Here is a 16,392-nt window from a genome sequence, read left to right on the forward strand (position 1 = left end):
CTGAACTGCTCACTCTGTCACCATGTGCACTGTGATGTTTTATTTTATGACATTATTTTATGACATTACTGGAGTGTGAATTCAGACTGGACACAGTGCAGTTACCTGCTGGGGGTTGGACCCCTGCTGAGAAGCTCCAAGCTGCTAGGGCATCCATTTTCACAATATGCAATGCAGTTTTTGTAAGTTACAGTTTTGTAATGCTTAAAAAATTGTGAAATAAACGCACAAACAAACAAACAAACAAACACATGGGGTCATGGAGTGGTGGGGTCGTGGGGTCGTGGGGTCGTGGGGTTCCTGTGGAACTGTTCCTCCTGCTGCTGCAGTGAAGGAACCCGGTTCCTCTCGGCTCGGAGCTGCAGTGGTTCCTCAGACTGTGAGCAGCCGGGAATCGAACATGGGTCCCTCAGTATCTCACCAGGAAACATTTTCACACTTTGCAGTGAAAACGAGACACCTCAGTCAGTGCGTCCGTTTCCACGGCGACGGAGCTCCGCGTCCCTGAAATGCAGCGGTTCAGAAACGTCCCGCGCGGGGACACTTTTTAAAACTGTCTCACCTGGCGTCCTGCCAGCAGCACGGCTCCGGGACCGGGACTGGGACCGGGACTGGGACCGGGACCGGGACGGTACGGCACGGTGGCGCCTCTGGGCGGAGACTGCAGATTACAGGTTACAGATTACATACCTCCAGGATTACAGATTACAGATTACATACCTCCAGGATTACAGATTACATACCTCCAGGATTACAGATTACAGATTACATACCTCCAGGATTACAGATTACATACCTCCAGGATTACAGATTACAGATTATATACCTCCAGGATTACAGATTACATACCTCCAGGATTACAGATTACATACCTCCAGGATTACAGATTACATACCTCCAGGATTACAGATTACATACCTCCAGGATTACAGTGCAGATCAGTTGGACACTTTGGACGACGGCGTCTTGACTCCCGGATACGGTCACCTCTCTCTCTGTGGAGTTTGGAAGGAGGTCGCCTGCTACCTGCACCTGAGCACCTGTGGTCTGCGCACAAACACACACACACACACACACACACACACACCTGCTGGTTAACAGGTGGATATCCTGCGGTCCACTGCAGACCCGCAGGACTGGTCCAGGAGATGGGTGGAGGTCAGCAGGTCAGTGGGTGGTGTTGGGTGGAGGTCAGTGGGTGGTGTTGGGTGGAGGTCAGTGGGTGGTGTTGGGTGGAGGTCAGTGGGTGGTGTTGGGTGCAGGTCAGCAGGTCAGTGGGTGGTGGTGGGTGGAGGTCAGTGGGTGGCGTTTGGTGCAGGTCAGTGGGTGGTGTTGGGTGGAGGTCAGTGGGTGGTGCTGGGTGCAGCTCAGTGGGTGGTGTTGGGTGGAGGTCAGTGGGTGGTGCTGGGTGCAGCTCAGTGGGTGGTGTTGGGTGGAGGTCAGTGGGTGGTGCTGGGTGCAGCTCAGTGGGTGGTGTTGGGTGGAGGTCAGTGGGTGGTGTTGGGTGCAGGTCAGCAGGTCAGTGGGTGGTGTTGGGTGGAGGTCAGTGGGTGGTGTTGGGTGGAGGTCAGTGGGTGGTGTTGGGTGGAGGTCAGTGGGTGGTGTTGGGTGCAGGTCAGCAGGTCAGTGGGTGGTGTTGGGTGCAGGTCAGTGGGTGGTGCTGGGTGGAGGTCAGTGGGTGGTGTTGGGTGCAGGTCAGCAGGTCAGTGGGTGGTGTTGGGTGGAGCCTCCGTACAGAGCCAGTGGTCTGGGTGTTGCTCCTTCAGATGTCAGACAGACTGGTGTTACCATGGTAACCGGTCGCTGGTTACCATGGAAACGACAGAAAACTGTCATGTGAGCTCCGTAGTCATGCCAATGGACAGAGAGGGAATCGAACCCACGACCTGTTTGACCGAGTGAGCCAGCGAAGAGGTCAAAGGTCGTCTGTCCTCCGTGCCCCCTGGAGCCTCACCTCCCGGATCTCTTTGATCTTGGCCCCGCCCTTCCCGATCAGAGAGCCACACTGACTGGCTGGAACCACGAGGCGCAGGCTGAGGGGGGGGAGGGGGGGTCTGCTGCCGGAACCCCCGCACAGGTCCTGGGGTGGGGACGGGGGGACGGGGGACGGGGGAGATACAGTAGAGACAAAGTGTAAGGAGATGTTGACAGTGTGCGTGCGTGTGCGTGTGCGTGTGTGTGTGTGCGAGCGCGTGCGTGTGTGCGTGCGTGTAACACCCCTTTCCCACAGCAGCTAGCAGGTCGATCCGTGTTTTCGACCCGCTAACAGTCGGCTTCCAGGCTCCTCCCCCTCCGCCTGCAGACCCGGGTCTCACCGCTTGCTGGCGAGCCTCGTTGCTGCATTTTACTGCGCTGATGGTGTCCCATGTTGATGACATCATCAGCGTGGCGGAGCAAAGTAAACGATGCAGCGGAACACCGTCCCCGTTACCTGTAGACGAGTCTCCTCTTCCACGGATCAGGAGAAGCTCTCTGGTGTCCTGTCCTGCAGTGCCGGGTCATCCTGACGAAGGAAATGTCACACTCTGTCCAGAAACAACTAGTGCGCTAACGTAGCCACGCTAATGTAGCTGTTGTGTCTTTTATCTATTTTTAGCGACACAAAAGACCAGGAGTCGGCAGATAACGGCAGTTCAGTCACTTTACGAGGGCGTACCCAAAAGTTCCCGGAATTTGACTGTAACTTTTTATTTCTGACATTTCAAAATAAAACACCATGGTCGCCTTCAAAATAATCTCCATCCACATTAATGCAGCGCTCCAGCCGTGTCTCCCACTTCACCAATGTGTCGTCAGACCCGTGCGTAATTGTGCCATTCTGAGCCGGCTGTGATTCGTCTGTCACCTCCTCCACATCTGCAAACCTCTGTCCCTTCAGCTGCTTCTTCAATCTGGGGAACAAGACAAAGTCACTGGAGGCTTCATCTGGCGAATCAGGCGGATGGGAGAGGAGATTCATCTCATTCTTCTCCAGAAACTGCGTGAGGCGCAGCGCCGTGTCCGCTGGCGCTCTGTGGTGGTGGATCAACCGGCTCCACTCCGCCACGACGCTCTGCTTCCTCCTCACATCCTCACGGAGCATCTGAGGACTTCCTGTAGTAGTCCTGGTTTACAGTCTGACCTGGAGGGACAGACTCGCTGTGGACGAGACCCTGGACAGCCAAGAAGCAGCTCAGCATTGTTTTCACGCTGAGCGGACCTGACGCGCCGACATCTGGCCCTTCTCAAACCCCCGGACCACTCATGGACCTGATTCTTCCCCAGAGCAGCATCCTTGTAGGCTTGCTGTAACAAGCTGAGTGTTTCTGCTGCTGTTTTTCCAGCAAGAAGCAGAATTTAATGTTTGCGCTGCTCTGGCTTCCCAGTCAATGTCGCCATTTTGGAAAAATCACAGACCGCCGCTGCACTCTGTTGCTATAAATAGCTCCTGACAGGCGTCAGTGTCACTCTGGGAGCTCAGATTTCTCACAGATGTGCACGAGGCTTACCTGCAGCACATCTGACGGCCAGAAGTCCAAACTCATTATTATTATTGTTTTATGACCAAATTCCGGTTTCTTTTGGGTACGCCCTCGTACTTGAGTTTTTCACAAGAAGCGCAACTCATACAACACCCGGCGCATGAGAGGGACGTTGCCAACCATTCCCAATATAACCAATGAAATTATATATTCTCTTCAATACACTACATCTCCTCCCGGTGTAGATACAAAGAAACACAACAGAACATGTTCCACATATCTTGAACAATGTCTCAACAAGGCACTTCTTATCTTTCGCAATGTTTTTAACATCAACTATATACACACAGCTACTCTTTGTTTACAAGTCAAGGCGCTGTGTGTTTCCGGACCCGTGTGGGGTTCCGACTCTCCATGCCAGGCAGAGCGGCCTGCGCAGATGAGTTTCGCAGCACAGCTGGGGATGCAGCCGCTGGTCCCTCAGCTTCACCCACTGCAGCCAGTGTGATGTGTGCTGCAGCGGATGCAGATGCAGATGATGCAGGAGGTGCTGAATCAACTTCTGTCAACTCCTCTTGCACTGCAGCTCCAGATCGTCTCAGCTGGTCAATATGTCGTCTCCAGATGACTCCAGGGGAAATCTCCAATGTATAAGAGAGAGATCCAGTTCGCTCTTTCACTTGGTAGGTATCCATTTGTGATGGCATCTGTAATCTCTGGTGAGTACAGTCTCTCCCTTTTCCAGCTCCTGAGTCATTCCCTGACTTTTGCATTGCTTCATCTGTTTTTCCTGAACATTCCTTTAGAGGTTGGGTCTCAACAAATCCAGTCTAGAACGTAAGGAACATCCCAGAAAAAGCACAGCAGGAGTCTGATTTGGGGTAGAGTGGACTGCATTACGGTGTGCAAACAAGAAGCTAGCAAGCTTCTGCTGAAGTGTGGTGTGTTCATTCTCCGTAGCCCGCAGAGCATTTTTCAAGCTTTGCACAAACCGCTCAGCCAAACCGTTTGTCGAGGGTGAAATGGAGCTGAGGTAATACGCCTGATTCCTTCGTACTTGAGAAAAGTCCCAAACTCCTCTGATGTAAACTGTGGCCCATTGTCACTAACGAGCTGCTCTGGGACCCCAGTCCTGGAAAACAGTTCTCTCAGTACCTGGATGGTGTGGCCTGATTTGGTGGAGCTCATAGGAAACACCTCTGGTCATTTTGAACATGCATCAACCACCACTAGGAAAGGCCCTGCAAAATCAATATGAATCCTCTGCCAGGGTTTTGCTGGCCATTCCCAAGGATGGAGGGGCGCCACTCTTGGCATCTTCTGCACATGTTGACATCCTGTGCAGTGCATCGCAAGTGTCTGTATTTGCTGGTCTAGGCCTGGCCACCATACAAAACTTCGTGCCAGTGCCTTCATCTTTGCGACCCCTAAATGACCAACATGCAGCTCCCCCAAAACTTTAGCTCGCAACTTGGAAGGAATGATCACTCTCAGGCCCCACATGATGCATCCATTATCCAAGGTGAGCTCATCACGTCGCTGGTAGAACTGAGGAAACGGACTTTTCTGTTGCACAGTCCAACCACCTTGTGTTGCGGTGTGCACTTGAGACAGTGTGGGATCTTTTCTTGTCTCACGCTGTATCGTCTTTGCTGTGACTGGCAGACTCTCCATCTGAGAGAGAGTAAACATCAAACGGTGCGTTCTCCTCTGTGGACTTAGCTGTCACATTTATAGGAAGGGGTAAACGTGACAGTCCATCAGCATTAGCATGTTTGTGCGTCCCTTTGAACTCAATCTTATACTTATGCCCTCCAGGGAACAAAGCCCACCTCTGCATCCGTGCTGCTGCTGTCAGAGGAATTCCCTTTTGTGGGCTGAAGATCGATACCAATGGCTGGTGGTCTGTAACGAGGGTCAACTCTTTGTCATACAAGTACTGATTGAAACGCTTCACTCCCCAAATTAGACTCAATGCCTCCCGGTCAATCTGGGCATAGTTTCTCTCAGCAGGTGTAAGGGAGCGCGATGCGAAGGCTACTGGGCGTTCACTTTCATCATCCATAGTGTGAGACATCACCGCACCAATGCCGCACGCCGAGGCCTCACAGGCCACCCTCACAGGCCTCTGTGGGTCAAAGTGTGTCAGCAGTGTCCGATGTTATCATTTTCTTTGCCTCCTGAAATGCTCTTTCACACTGTTTTGTCCACAGCCATTTTCTTCCTGCCTGTAACAACTCGTTTAGAGGATGAAGCACGGTTGCCAGGTCTGGCAAAAACCTGTTGTAGTAATTTACAAAACCCAGAAAAGAGCGCAGCTGTGACACATCATGTGGCTGGGGGGCATTCACCACAGCCTGGACCTTCTTATCGCACTTGTGCAGTCCTTCCGCATCAATGACATGTCCACAGTACGTAATACTCGTTTTGAAAAACTCATACTTGTCGCGTCGTGCCTGAAGCCCATATTCCTCCAGTCTCTTCAAGACCCGCCGCAGGTTCTCGAGGCGTTCTGCGTCAGTGGATCCTTTTATTATGATGTCGTCCTGGTGCCGAAGCAACTCCACAGATGAGCCTGTTATATCGATAGACCCCTTTGTGTGTGTTTATTGTCAAAAACACCTTTGAGTCCTCTTCCATCTCCATCTGCATGTAGGCTTCTGCCAGATCCACTTTACTGAACTTTTGTCCACCTGCGAGGTTAGCAAATATGTCCTCTATTCTCGGTAGGGGGTATTGCTCTGCCTGCAGCACTGGATTTATGGAGACTTTAAAATCACCACACAAGTGGATGGTTCCTGTCTTCTTTGCCACAGGAAGTACTGGTGTGGCCCACGGGCTCCAGTCAACCTCAGACAAGATTCCCTCAGCCTCCATTCTGCCAAGTTCAGCCTCCACTTTCTGTCGAACAGCATAAGGGACGGGCCTGCTTTGTGGAACTTGGGTGTGGCATCACTGTCAAGCACTATTTTTCCCTTAATGTGACTGAGAGTTCCTATCCCTTTATGAAACACAGGAGCAGCGTCATGCAGAATTTCATCCAGTTTCTGTTGCATGAGGGATTGGATGTCAAGATGTAGCTCGTAGATTTTTAATGGCTGCGCAGTCAAGGTGGATTTTCCATAGCCAAGCACGTCCCCAGAGTGCTGGTCCACCCGTCTTCACCACATACAGGTTCAGCTTGCACTGTTACTTGTTGTACTTGACATTCACTCGTGCCACACCGACAGGCACCTGTATAAGTCTTAAGGACCTTCTTCGTCTGGCACAGCTTCACGTGTGCAAAATGGCTCTCGAACTCGCTTTGCGACATTGCAGAGAATGCTGAGCCCATGTCCAGTTCCATCAGTATGGTCGTGCCATTCACTTGTGGCTTGAGCCAAATGGGTTTAGTCGATTCACTGCTTTCATCAGGTGATCCATCACTTACTTTTTTTTTTTCCCCCTTGTCCTGTTCAGCAGCTGGGGCATGCAATATTATATGATTGTAGCCTTTTACTATCTGAACAGATTTTAATGTCAGCAGCAGGACGAGACTGAATCTCCTCCTGCTGCTGCCTTTATTTAAAGCTGGCATCCGGCATGGCTGAGGACAGGACCGGGACGGAGACGCTCAGAGAGCGAGAGACAGAAAGAGAGAGAGATAAAGACGGGAGGGGGGGGGGGGGGGGGGGGGGGGGCGGCACAACCTATGTACAGATTCACAATACAAGATAGTGTTGTTGACGCACCACACGCAACCAAGAACAATCCCAAACCCCAATCTAGACAACACCAAAACAGAGCTGACAACCAACACAGAGACTGACAGAACCATATATATATATATGTATATATATATATATAGTATATATATATATATACACACACGTATATATATATATATATATATATATATATATATATATGATAATTTTTTCCCCCCCCTGACGAAACCATAGTAGTGAACAGACCAGGCCACAAAAATAAAAGGAGGTGTAGGGAAGGAAGGAAATGCAAGGACACCACAAACTTTTTTTTTTTTTTTTTTTTAAAGACTATAGCTAGTAGTAACTAGTAGTAACTAGTAGTAAACTCGGGGCGTGCATCAAGAGAGGGCTACTACAGATCACCATTATTCTAACCACCACAAGAAGAGAAGGTAACCCAGTATGTGAACAGTGATTAAAGATCAGCGTGATCATGCAAATATGATGGTGATAGTGATCATGCATATATGACCTATATAACCTCCGACCCCTGAGAAGGCCAGAAGCAGGCCAGAGAGGCCCTCAGAGCCCAGACAGCCGGTGGTCATCACAGAGCCCGGATCCAAGCCGCCCCCCCAGGCAGACGCCCACGCTCCGGTTCAGACATGGGGCAGAGGAAAGCCCCAGCCGGGGACCCCGGCGGTCCCGGGGCCCGGGCCCCGCGGAGCCACGACCGGCAGGAGCCGGTCCACCCCGGGCGCCGGACGCCCAGGGCGGGCAGAGCCGAGAGCCGACCCCCCAACCCAACACTCACACCCACTCACTCACACTGACACACACACACGCATGCACACACACACACACACACACACACACACACACATACACCCACACCCACACACATACACCCACACCCACACACACACACACACACACACCCACTCATCCCTACCCCAAACACACTCACATTCCCACGTCATCCAACCGTCATGTCCTGTGGGAGACCCCCCCCGGAAGGCAAGGGAACACCGAACCCCACATCCAGGACCCCCCGCCACCCACAACCGCTGCCCCCACCCCCAAACCCCACCACTGCAGACAGGTATGCACCCCCCAGAGCCAGCAGCCCCCCAAACCACAGCTGGTCCAAACCCCAGGCCCGCGGGGAAAACAACAGCCCCCCCCCCCCCCCCCCCCCCCCCCCCCCCCCAGCTCGTGAGTGTTGATGGAGTATATGTTGTTTGCGATTAAAATTGAGAGGCAGTAACCACACCGTGCCGCGAGCGAGGCCGAACGAGCAGTCTCATCTACCTGAACAGCCCCCCACCCCCGATACGGCGCACCAAGACCCCCCGACGTGTGTTTGTATGTATTTAGTCGAGTTAGATGACTATGTGCAATTAAGACTGAGAGGCGAGCCACTGAAGGGTGCAGTGATTGGGTCCACTTAGACGGCCCCCTCCACCCCCCCCCCCCCCCCCCCCCCCCTCCACCACACCCAACCTGATAAGCCCGCCTCCCAAAGCCCTACGTGTGTGTAGTAGTAGTAGTAGTAGTAGTAGTAGATTTATTCGGTCAGTGAGGAAAAAAAAATAAACATTGTAACAATTGTGAACTATGGTGGCATCATCATCATCATCATCGTCGCCATCCACATAAGTTATTATCATGAACATCAACAACAACTCATCATCAAAATCATCAACTTCATCATCCTGTGACCGAAGGGTTCAGGCTGAAGTCAAAACTTATTTTGCCTAACCCTTTTCAACCAAAACAAAATTTTCCATATTTCATAGGAGAAAAGGAAGAAAAGAATAAAAAAACGTAGACAAAAGACAAAGACAAGAAAAGAAAAGAAAAAAACAAACGGGAGAAGAGAAAACCAGGCTAATATCTATCGATATCATTTACAAGATAAGAGGAGTCCATTCAAAATCATTTTGGTTATTTTAGTTTATTTTCCCTGGGATTAATATTTTTCAAGAGTTTATCTTTTCAACTGCTTTTTAAATACTTTCAAGGTCTTGCATGTTTTTATACCCTCATCAAGTTCGTTCCACTCCAATTACTGAGATACATTTGCATTTTTGATTTGTTCTTACCCTATTTTGTTTTTTTAAAATGCAAGAACCCCTAAGATTAGAACAATTCTTTCTATGTTCGAACATATTTTGAATGCAGTTTGGAAGATTATTATAGTATGCTTTGTAAATGACAGCTAAGGTATTTAGATCAATAATGTCATATATTTTTAATGTTTTTAACGCCACAAAAATGGGATTGGATGGTGCATAAAAATCAGCGTGACTAACAATTCTAAGTGCCTTTTTTTAGAGTAAAAATATAGGCTCAATATTGACACTATAATTATTTCCCCATATTTCTGCCCCATAGGTAAGATATGGAAGGACTAGGGAATTGTATAATAACATAAGTGAGTTTCAATTTAATACTGATTTCATTTTTCCTATAACACCAACATTTTTTGCTAATTTTGACTTTATAGTATGTACGAGGGGGGACCCAAAAGTTTCCGGACTGATTCTATTAATAAAAACATACAATGAATTTCCGACTTTGGCCGCTAGATGTCGCTACAGGATAGCCTCATGCATAACTGTGCCAGGTTTGGTCTTCCCCCGTGATGCGGTCAGCTGACAATCATTGTTTGTGTTGACAGAGTGACACCCCGCTCTTCGATTTTTCAAGATGGCGGATATCCACGGATATGCGCTCTGTCAAAACATTTAGTTTTTTATTGGGAAAACAGCGGCAGAAACACTCACCATGTTGCAGACATTCTTTAAGAAGGATTCTTAGGGTGTCTGAGTGGTTTGGGCCCTTTAAAAGTAATCAGATTACATCACGAAGACCAGGCACGCAGAGGACAACAATCCACTTCCAGAACAGAGGAAAACCTCACAAAAACTGAAGAAGACGTCATGGTAGATCCACGCAGGACTTTGATGACATAGCAGAACTGATGGGAGTATTGTAGAGATCCAGACAGATAATCCTCAGGCGGTTATTAGAAGCAGGGAGACGAAGGCACCCGGAAATGGCCTCATCATAGCAGACAGCAGACCGCAGGACGCCCCGTTACGCACAGAAATAGCACCAAATGTTGTGCGTAAAGCATATTTTTGGACTAAAACCGTGACCAGCCAGCCTCCCCACCGCCATATTTACCTGATCTGGCCCCAGACGACTGCTTTTTGTTGTCAAAGATGAAACTGGAGCGGCAGCGGAAAGGTAAGACAGGCATACAGGCGGGGGAGGGAAAATCGAAGTTCTATCTTTCCGGCACAGTTACGCACGGTCATGGCGACTCTTCTGAACAGTGAAAATCTCGGGTGCAGCGTTGTATTCAAGCCAAAGGAGAGTATTTTGAAGGTGACAGTTTCAAATAATTGCGAAGATTAAAAAATAAAAAGTTATAACTACAGTCCGGGAACTTTTGGGTCCACCCTCGTATAAGTTGCTTCCAACAGAGTTTGTCATCGACTGTAATGCCTAGAAAGTTACTGGCCTGCACACGCTCAATTGTTGATTCATTGATATTTAAATTGATGTTGTTCTTTATTGTCTTATTTCCAAAGATAATGTATTTGGTTTTACTCAGATTCATGGACAGCTTATTATTGTCAAAATATTCTTTAAGGAGTGTGAGCTCATGGGCCATTGTGGCCATGAGCCTGTGCAGGTCATTACCTGAGCAATAGAGACTCGTATCATCAGCATACAATAGGCACTTAGCATCATTTAATATATCAGGTACGTCATTTAATAATAATAATAATAATTTATTCAATTTAAAAGCGCCTTTCACAACACCCAAGGACGCTGAACATTAAAACACCGAAGAAAAAAAATTAAAAGCAGTTTTAACAACATAAACAAAAGGCAACAACATTGAATGGTGAGTGCGACTATGAGCCATTGTTGAAGTAGGACTGTCTGAAGAGGTGAGTTTTGAGTCGGGCTTTAAACAGTGGCAGGAAGTCAATGGTGCGGAGGTCGGGAGGGAGAGCGTTCCAGAGCTCGGGAGCAGAGCGACTGGATGCTCTGGACCCCATGGAGACGAGGCGGGCGGGGGGAACAGGAAGCTGGAGGCTGGAGGAAGAGCGGAGTGAACGGACAGGAGTGGCCATGTGGAGGAGGTCAGATATGTAAGGTGGGGCAGGTTATGGAGTGCTTTGAATGTAATGAGAAGTGTCTTAGAGTTAATTCTCTGTTTTATTGGAAGCCCGTGGAGCTGTTGTAAGATGGGGGTGATGTGATGAATGACGGGAGTCCGGGTAATGAGGCGAGCTGCAGAGTTCTGGAGGAGCTGCAGTTTCTGGAGGGATTTGTTGGGGAGACCAAGGAGAAGTGCTGCAGTAATCAATCCAGGAGGTGACAAGGCTGTGGACAGGATGGAGTGGTCTGAGGAGGGAGGAAGGGTCGGAGACGAGAGATGTTGCGCAGGTGAAAGTCTGCAGACCGAGTGATGTTACTGATGTGGGAGTGGTAAGAGAGTGTACTATCAAGGATGACACCCAGGCTCTTGACCTGGGGGGAGGGAGGGACAGTCCAGTTGTGGATGGAAATGGAAAAACTGTTGGATTTGGAGAGAGTGGAGGGGGTGCCTACAAGGAGGACTTCGGCTTTAGAACTATTTAGTTTCAGGAAATTGAGAGTGAACCAGGAGTGAATTTCTTGTAGGCAGAGGGAGAGGGAGGCTGGAGGGAGTGATGAAGATGGCTGGTAGAGAGGGAGAGCTGGGTGTCATCCGCGTAGCAGTGGAAATTTATATTGTGTCTACGGAAGATGTGACCAAGCGGGAGGATGTAAATGATGAAGAGAAGGGGACCCAGGACAGAACCCTGGGGCACGCCGGCGGAGACAGAGAAGGTGTTGGACTTATGAGATTTGAGTTGGATGAATTGTGTGCGGTCAGAAAGACAGGAGGTGAGCCAGGCGAGGGGTGTGTGGGAGATGCCAATGGATGAAAGTCTGAGAAGCAGAGAGCTGAGAAATGGTGTGGAATGCTGCTGAGAGATCGAGGAGGATGAGAATGGAAAGTAAACCAGAGTCTGAGGCTAAGAGGAGGTCGTTGGTGATTTTGAGGAGTGCTGTTTCAGTACTGTGTGGGGGACGGAAACCGGATTGAAACTGCTCGTAGATGTCTTTGGTGATGAGATGATTGTGGAGTTGAGAGGCTACAGATTTATGTACATATTGAAGAGTTTGGGGCCCAGTAAAGAGCCTTGCAGAACTCCATGTGTCATGAGTTGTTTTTTTGAGTTGACGTCGTTATAATGTACATATTGTTCTCTATCGCTGAGGTAACTGTTCAACCATGCGGCAGCAGTGCCCCTGATGCCGTCTCTTTGAAGCTTTTCCATGAGTAATACATGATCGATGGTGTCAAAGGCTTTACTTAAATCAATAAATACACCTACAGTATATTCTTTGTTGTCCATTGCAGTGGCAATGTCTTCAACAAGAGTCATGACTGCCATTAGGGTTGACCTATTTGATCAAAATCCGAATTGCTGATCACTGAGAAGACTGTATTTTTCAACAAATGTATCCATCCTATTAACAAATAATTTCTCGAGGATTTTAGAGAATTGGGACAGTAGGGACATTGGTCTGTAGTTTGTAAATGAGTGTTTATCACCGTTTTTATATATAGGGATTACTTTGGCTATTTTCATTTGTTGTGGAAAAATACCAGTGAGAAAAGATTGGTTACAAATATAGGTGAATGGTTTGACTACAAAATGAATTATATCTTTTATAAATGTCATGTCTATGCCACAGTGATCAGCTGATTTTTTTATTCTTAAATTTATTTACAATGCCTATTATTTCCAATTCATCCACGTCTCTTAAAAAAAGAGAGTTTAAGGTGTGATTTATAGTATTTCTGGATTCTACTTGTACATTCTTGGACTGTTTGATTTTATCCGCTAATAGGGGGTCCAACATTTGCAAAAAAAATCATTAAAGCCATTAGCAATGTCTTTGGAGTCCGTAATTTCATTATTATTATTAATAAAATAATAGGGAAATTCCTTCCTTTTCTTACCATTTTGATTATACTATTTAATATTTTCCATGTTCCTCAAACATAATTTTGATGGTGCTCTAATAACTTGTGATAATATAATTTCTTGTTAGTTCTGATTATACTGCTAACTTATTTTTATATGTTTTATACCTCTGTTCAGTAACTTTAGTTCTATATTTTATGTATTGTCCATAAAGATCTTTTTTTTTTTCTTACAGGCATTCTCTATGCCACGTGTGATCCATGGCTTTTCCGATTCAACTTTGTTTTTGACGATATGTTTTTTTAATGGACAATGTTTATCATATCGGTTAATTAGAATAGATTGAAAAACGTCATATGCTTGATCGGGGTGGGGGGTGGCGTAGACCTCCTCCCGTGTTTGATCAGGCCGGTCTGCCTGAAGGGCAGCCATGGCTGCAGGTGTTCTGTGTCTCAATGCTTTGTGGGTTGCTGCTTGTGAGACGTGTGTCTTTGGTACAAGTTGATGAAAAATGCCGTAAACGGGTAAATGATCACTAACGTCAGCCACAAGTAAACCAGCTGTGATTTCTCTATCTATGTCGTTAGTGAAAATGTTATCTATCAAGGTGGCTGATTTCACTGAAATTCTACTGGTTTGAGGATCAGTGGAAAAAGATTGTTGGCATCCATTGTAGAAATGAAGTCAGATGTTTTTATACTGTTATAAGGATTCAGAAAGTTGATATTAAAATCCCCACAGATAATCTTATTCTTATTTGCCTCCATAAACAGCTTCCCAATGTTTTGGTTCAATGTATCTGAACAAGAACCTGGCATTCTGTACACACAGCTTACTTGGATTTTTTTTATAGTCTTCAAGTTCAATTTCGACGCTTATTCATTCCATGATCCCTTCAATGGAGGTGGTTTTACTTTCAACCAACCTACTTCTCAAATTTGAGTCAACATACTGTAACAAATTCGCCCGTCGTTTCCAGGACGATCTTGCCACTACGCTTAAAGAGGACACGGGCGGGAAACACCAATCAGCAGGGGTGATTAACTAGGAGATGACGAACTTAAGATTGGTCATAAAGCAACATTTATTATAACAAAACCCCTCCCAACAGAAAACAAGCCACCCGCCGCTCGGGCGCTCCTCCTTAAAAACTAAACAGAAAAACGCCGCACAACGCGGGAAGTCCAAAAATAAACAGAAAGGCCTCAAGAAAGTTCTGTCTTCTCCCTTCCCAATGTTCCCCAAAGTTTAAGGCGCACGTCCCTGCACGGGGACCGACTGAGAGGCCGGCGGCCGATAATTACTCACACCCGGCCAAGTCCAAAGACCTCTCGTCCCCGCTGCTCCTCCTCTCCAGCCCGGTGGCTCCGTGGCAAGCAATTATAATTCCCAAGAGCACAAGGTTATAATCCTTTTTTGGCAGTTCCTCCGGGTAACGCTCCACGGCCTCGCTCCTCCGGCAGGTGAGTTTCCCTCTAGGACGGCGTGTGACGTCACTCCCCTCTCGCGGCAGGTGCGCTGCCTTCCTTAAATAAACAACCCCGCCCCCATACCGATGTCCAGGTAATTACGTCCTTGTCACGGTTTCCAATCACAAAACCGTGCCCCAGATTAAATTGCCACAGTGACCCAAGTCTAGCACATAAAGATGACAGCACAGGAAACACATTTTATCACCCCTGCTGGGTGAAACACGTAAGGACCTCCGTGGTCGTTACAATACAAGGCAACCCCCCCACTTCTTTTATTTAATATATATAATTCATATCCATTCAGTTTGACATCTAACCCTTTTTTGACCTCTACCCATGTCTCAGACATAGCAATGACACTGAATTTTTTAAACTTATTAAGGAATGCTTTTATATCATTATAATTTTTGTAAAGGCTTCTACAGTTTATGTGTATAACTGTGAAGGCATTGTCTGTTTTGGGCTTATTGAATTGTTCATTATTATAATACTTACAGCTGTTCATTGAGGGAGTAATATAATTGTTATCCAGGTCTACGTCAGAACCAAACTCATTGCTTTTGTAGTCCATAGAATCAAGTGTGTCTAGTTGTAGATTGTCAGAGTGTGTGTAGATCACTAGTATATGGCTCATATTTATCATCATCAGTTATGTCAGAGTCACCCAAAATACCCCATGCGTCATTTAGATTCTCATCACTGTTTGTTATCATACAGTATAATCGAGGTTGTTTACAATGAGATATACGATGATGAAATAGGATTCACACACACATCCACACACACAGTACAGACATACACCAAAGATTTCACAAGAGCTTCCAAACACTCTTAGTGTGTGCTGGGAGTGTTCAGATGTCTTCAGTCTGTCAGAGAAAAAATCAACAAAAAATCCAATGGACCACTGACTTTCGACAAAAATCTCAATTTGCTGGAGTCTCATTTTTATATCGTTCAACAACAAAAAGGAGCAAGAGGAAAGGAATGTTCACAGTCTTCACAAAGTGACAGTTTTCCCAGTCAGTGTGAAAAAACTAAAAATGATAATGTGGTCCTCCATCCAGACTGTAAGTTTCTGCAGATGTCAGGTTTGGAAAGAATCTGTCGCATTACTCGCGCTGGTCGAGGTCTGTTAGTTCTCTTACCAGAATTACTGTGGCTTGTTCAGGGGTCCTTTCATTTGAATGAATACTTTGCCATTCCTCGTCCACGTTGCTTTGATCTTGTTGTTTCTTTTCAGAAGCCGAGCATTTCTTGCGATCTCGGTGATCTCCTTGGTGAGGTGTTCGTTCAGATAGACGTCTGAACCCTTTATTTCCTTCCCTGGCGTAGAAGCTCCATTTTATGCTTGCGGTTGACGAAACGCAATATCACAGCAGGCTTTGTCTCGTCTCTCCTCGGGAGAGTGTGGCACGCCGCGATATGGTTCGCGCCCACGATGATGTCCTTTTCAGCTAGAAAACGCATCACTTGCCTTTCCAGCGTTAGCAGATCGGCGGCGTCCGCGTCCTCGCTCACATTTCTTCCGTTCTCTGTCGCTCTCGCGTACGAGCGAGGTCTAACATCAAGCCCGGTGATAATCGCATCCTCCATTCGAGTGTATTGCTCCAGATTGTCAATCCTCCTTTCAAGCTCAGCTATGATTTTGTCCTTTTCCGCGATTGTTAGCTTGAGTTGTTTGACTTCATCGAACAGCTGCGTGAGCTTGGTCAGCTGTTGAGTTACT

At 47.4% G+C, this 16,392-nt stretch overlaps 1 protein-coding gene across 1 annotated transcript in view; it reads left to right on the forward strand.

Annotated features, from left to right (window-relative positions):
• The first annotated feature begins 11,892 nt into the window (after nt 1-11,892).
• Nucleotides 11,893-16,392, forward strand: part of LOC115388516 (dystroglycan-like) — a 31,696-nt gene continuing 27,196 nt past the window's right edge. The window contains exon 1 of the mRNA XM_030091677.1: nt 11,893-12,048. Coding sequence (XP_029947537.1) covers nt 11,893-12,048 — 156 coding nt within the window. The remainder of the gene's footprint in view (nt 12,049-16,392) is intronic.

This window comes from Salarias fasciatus, chromosome 5 (assembly GCF_902148845.1).
Source record: "Salarias fasciatus chromosome 5, fSalaFa1.1, whole genome shotgun sequence".
Lineage (NCBI taxonomy): Eukaryota > Metazoa > Chordata > Actinopteri > Blenniiformes > Blenniidae > Salarias > Salarias fasciatus.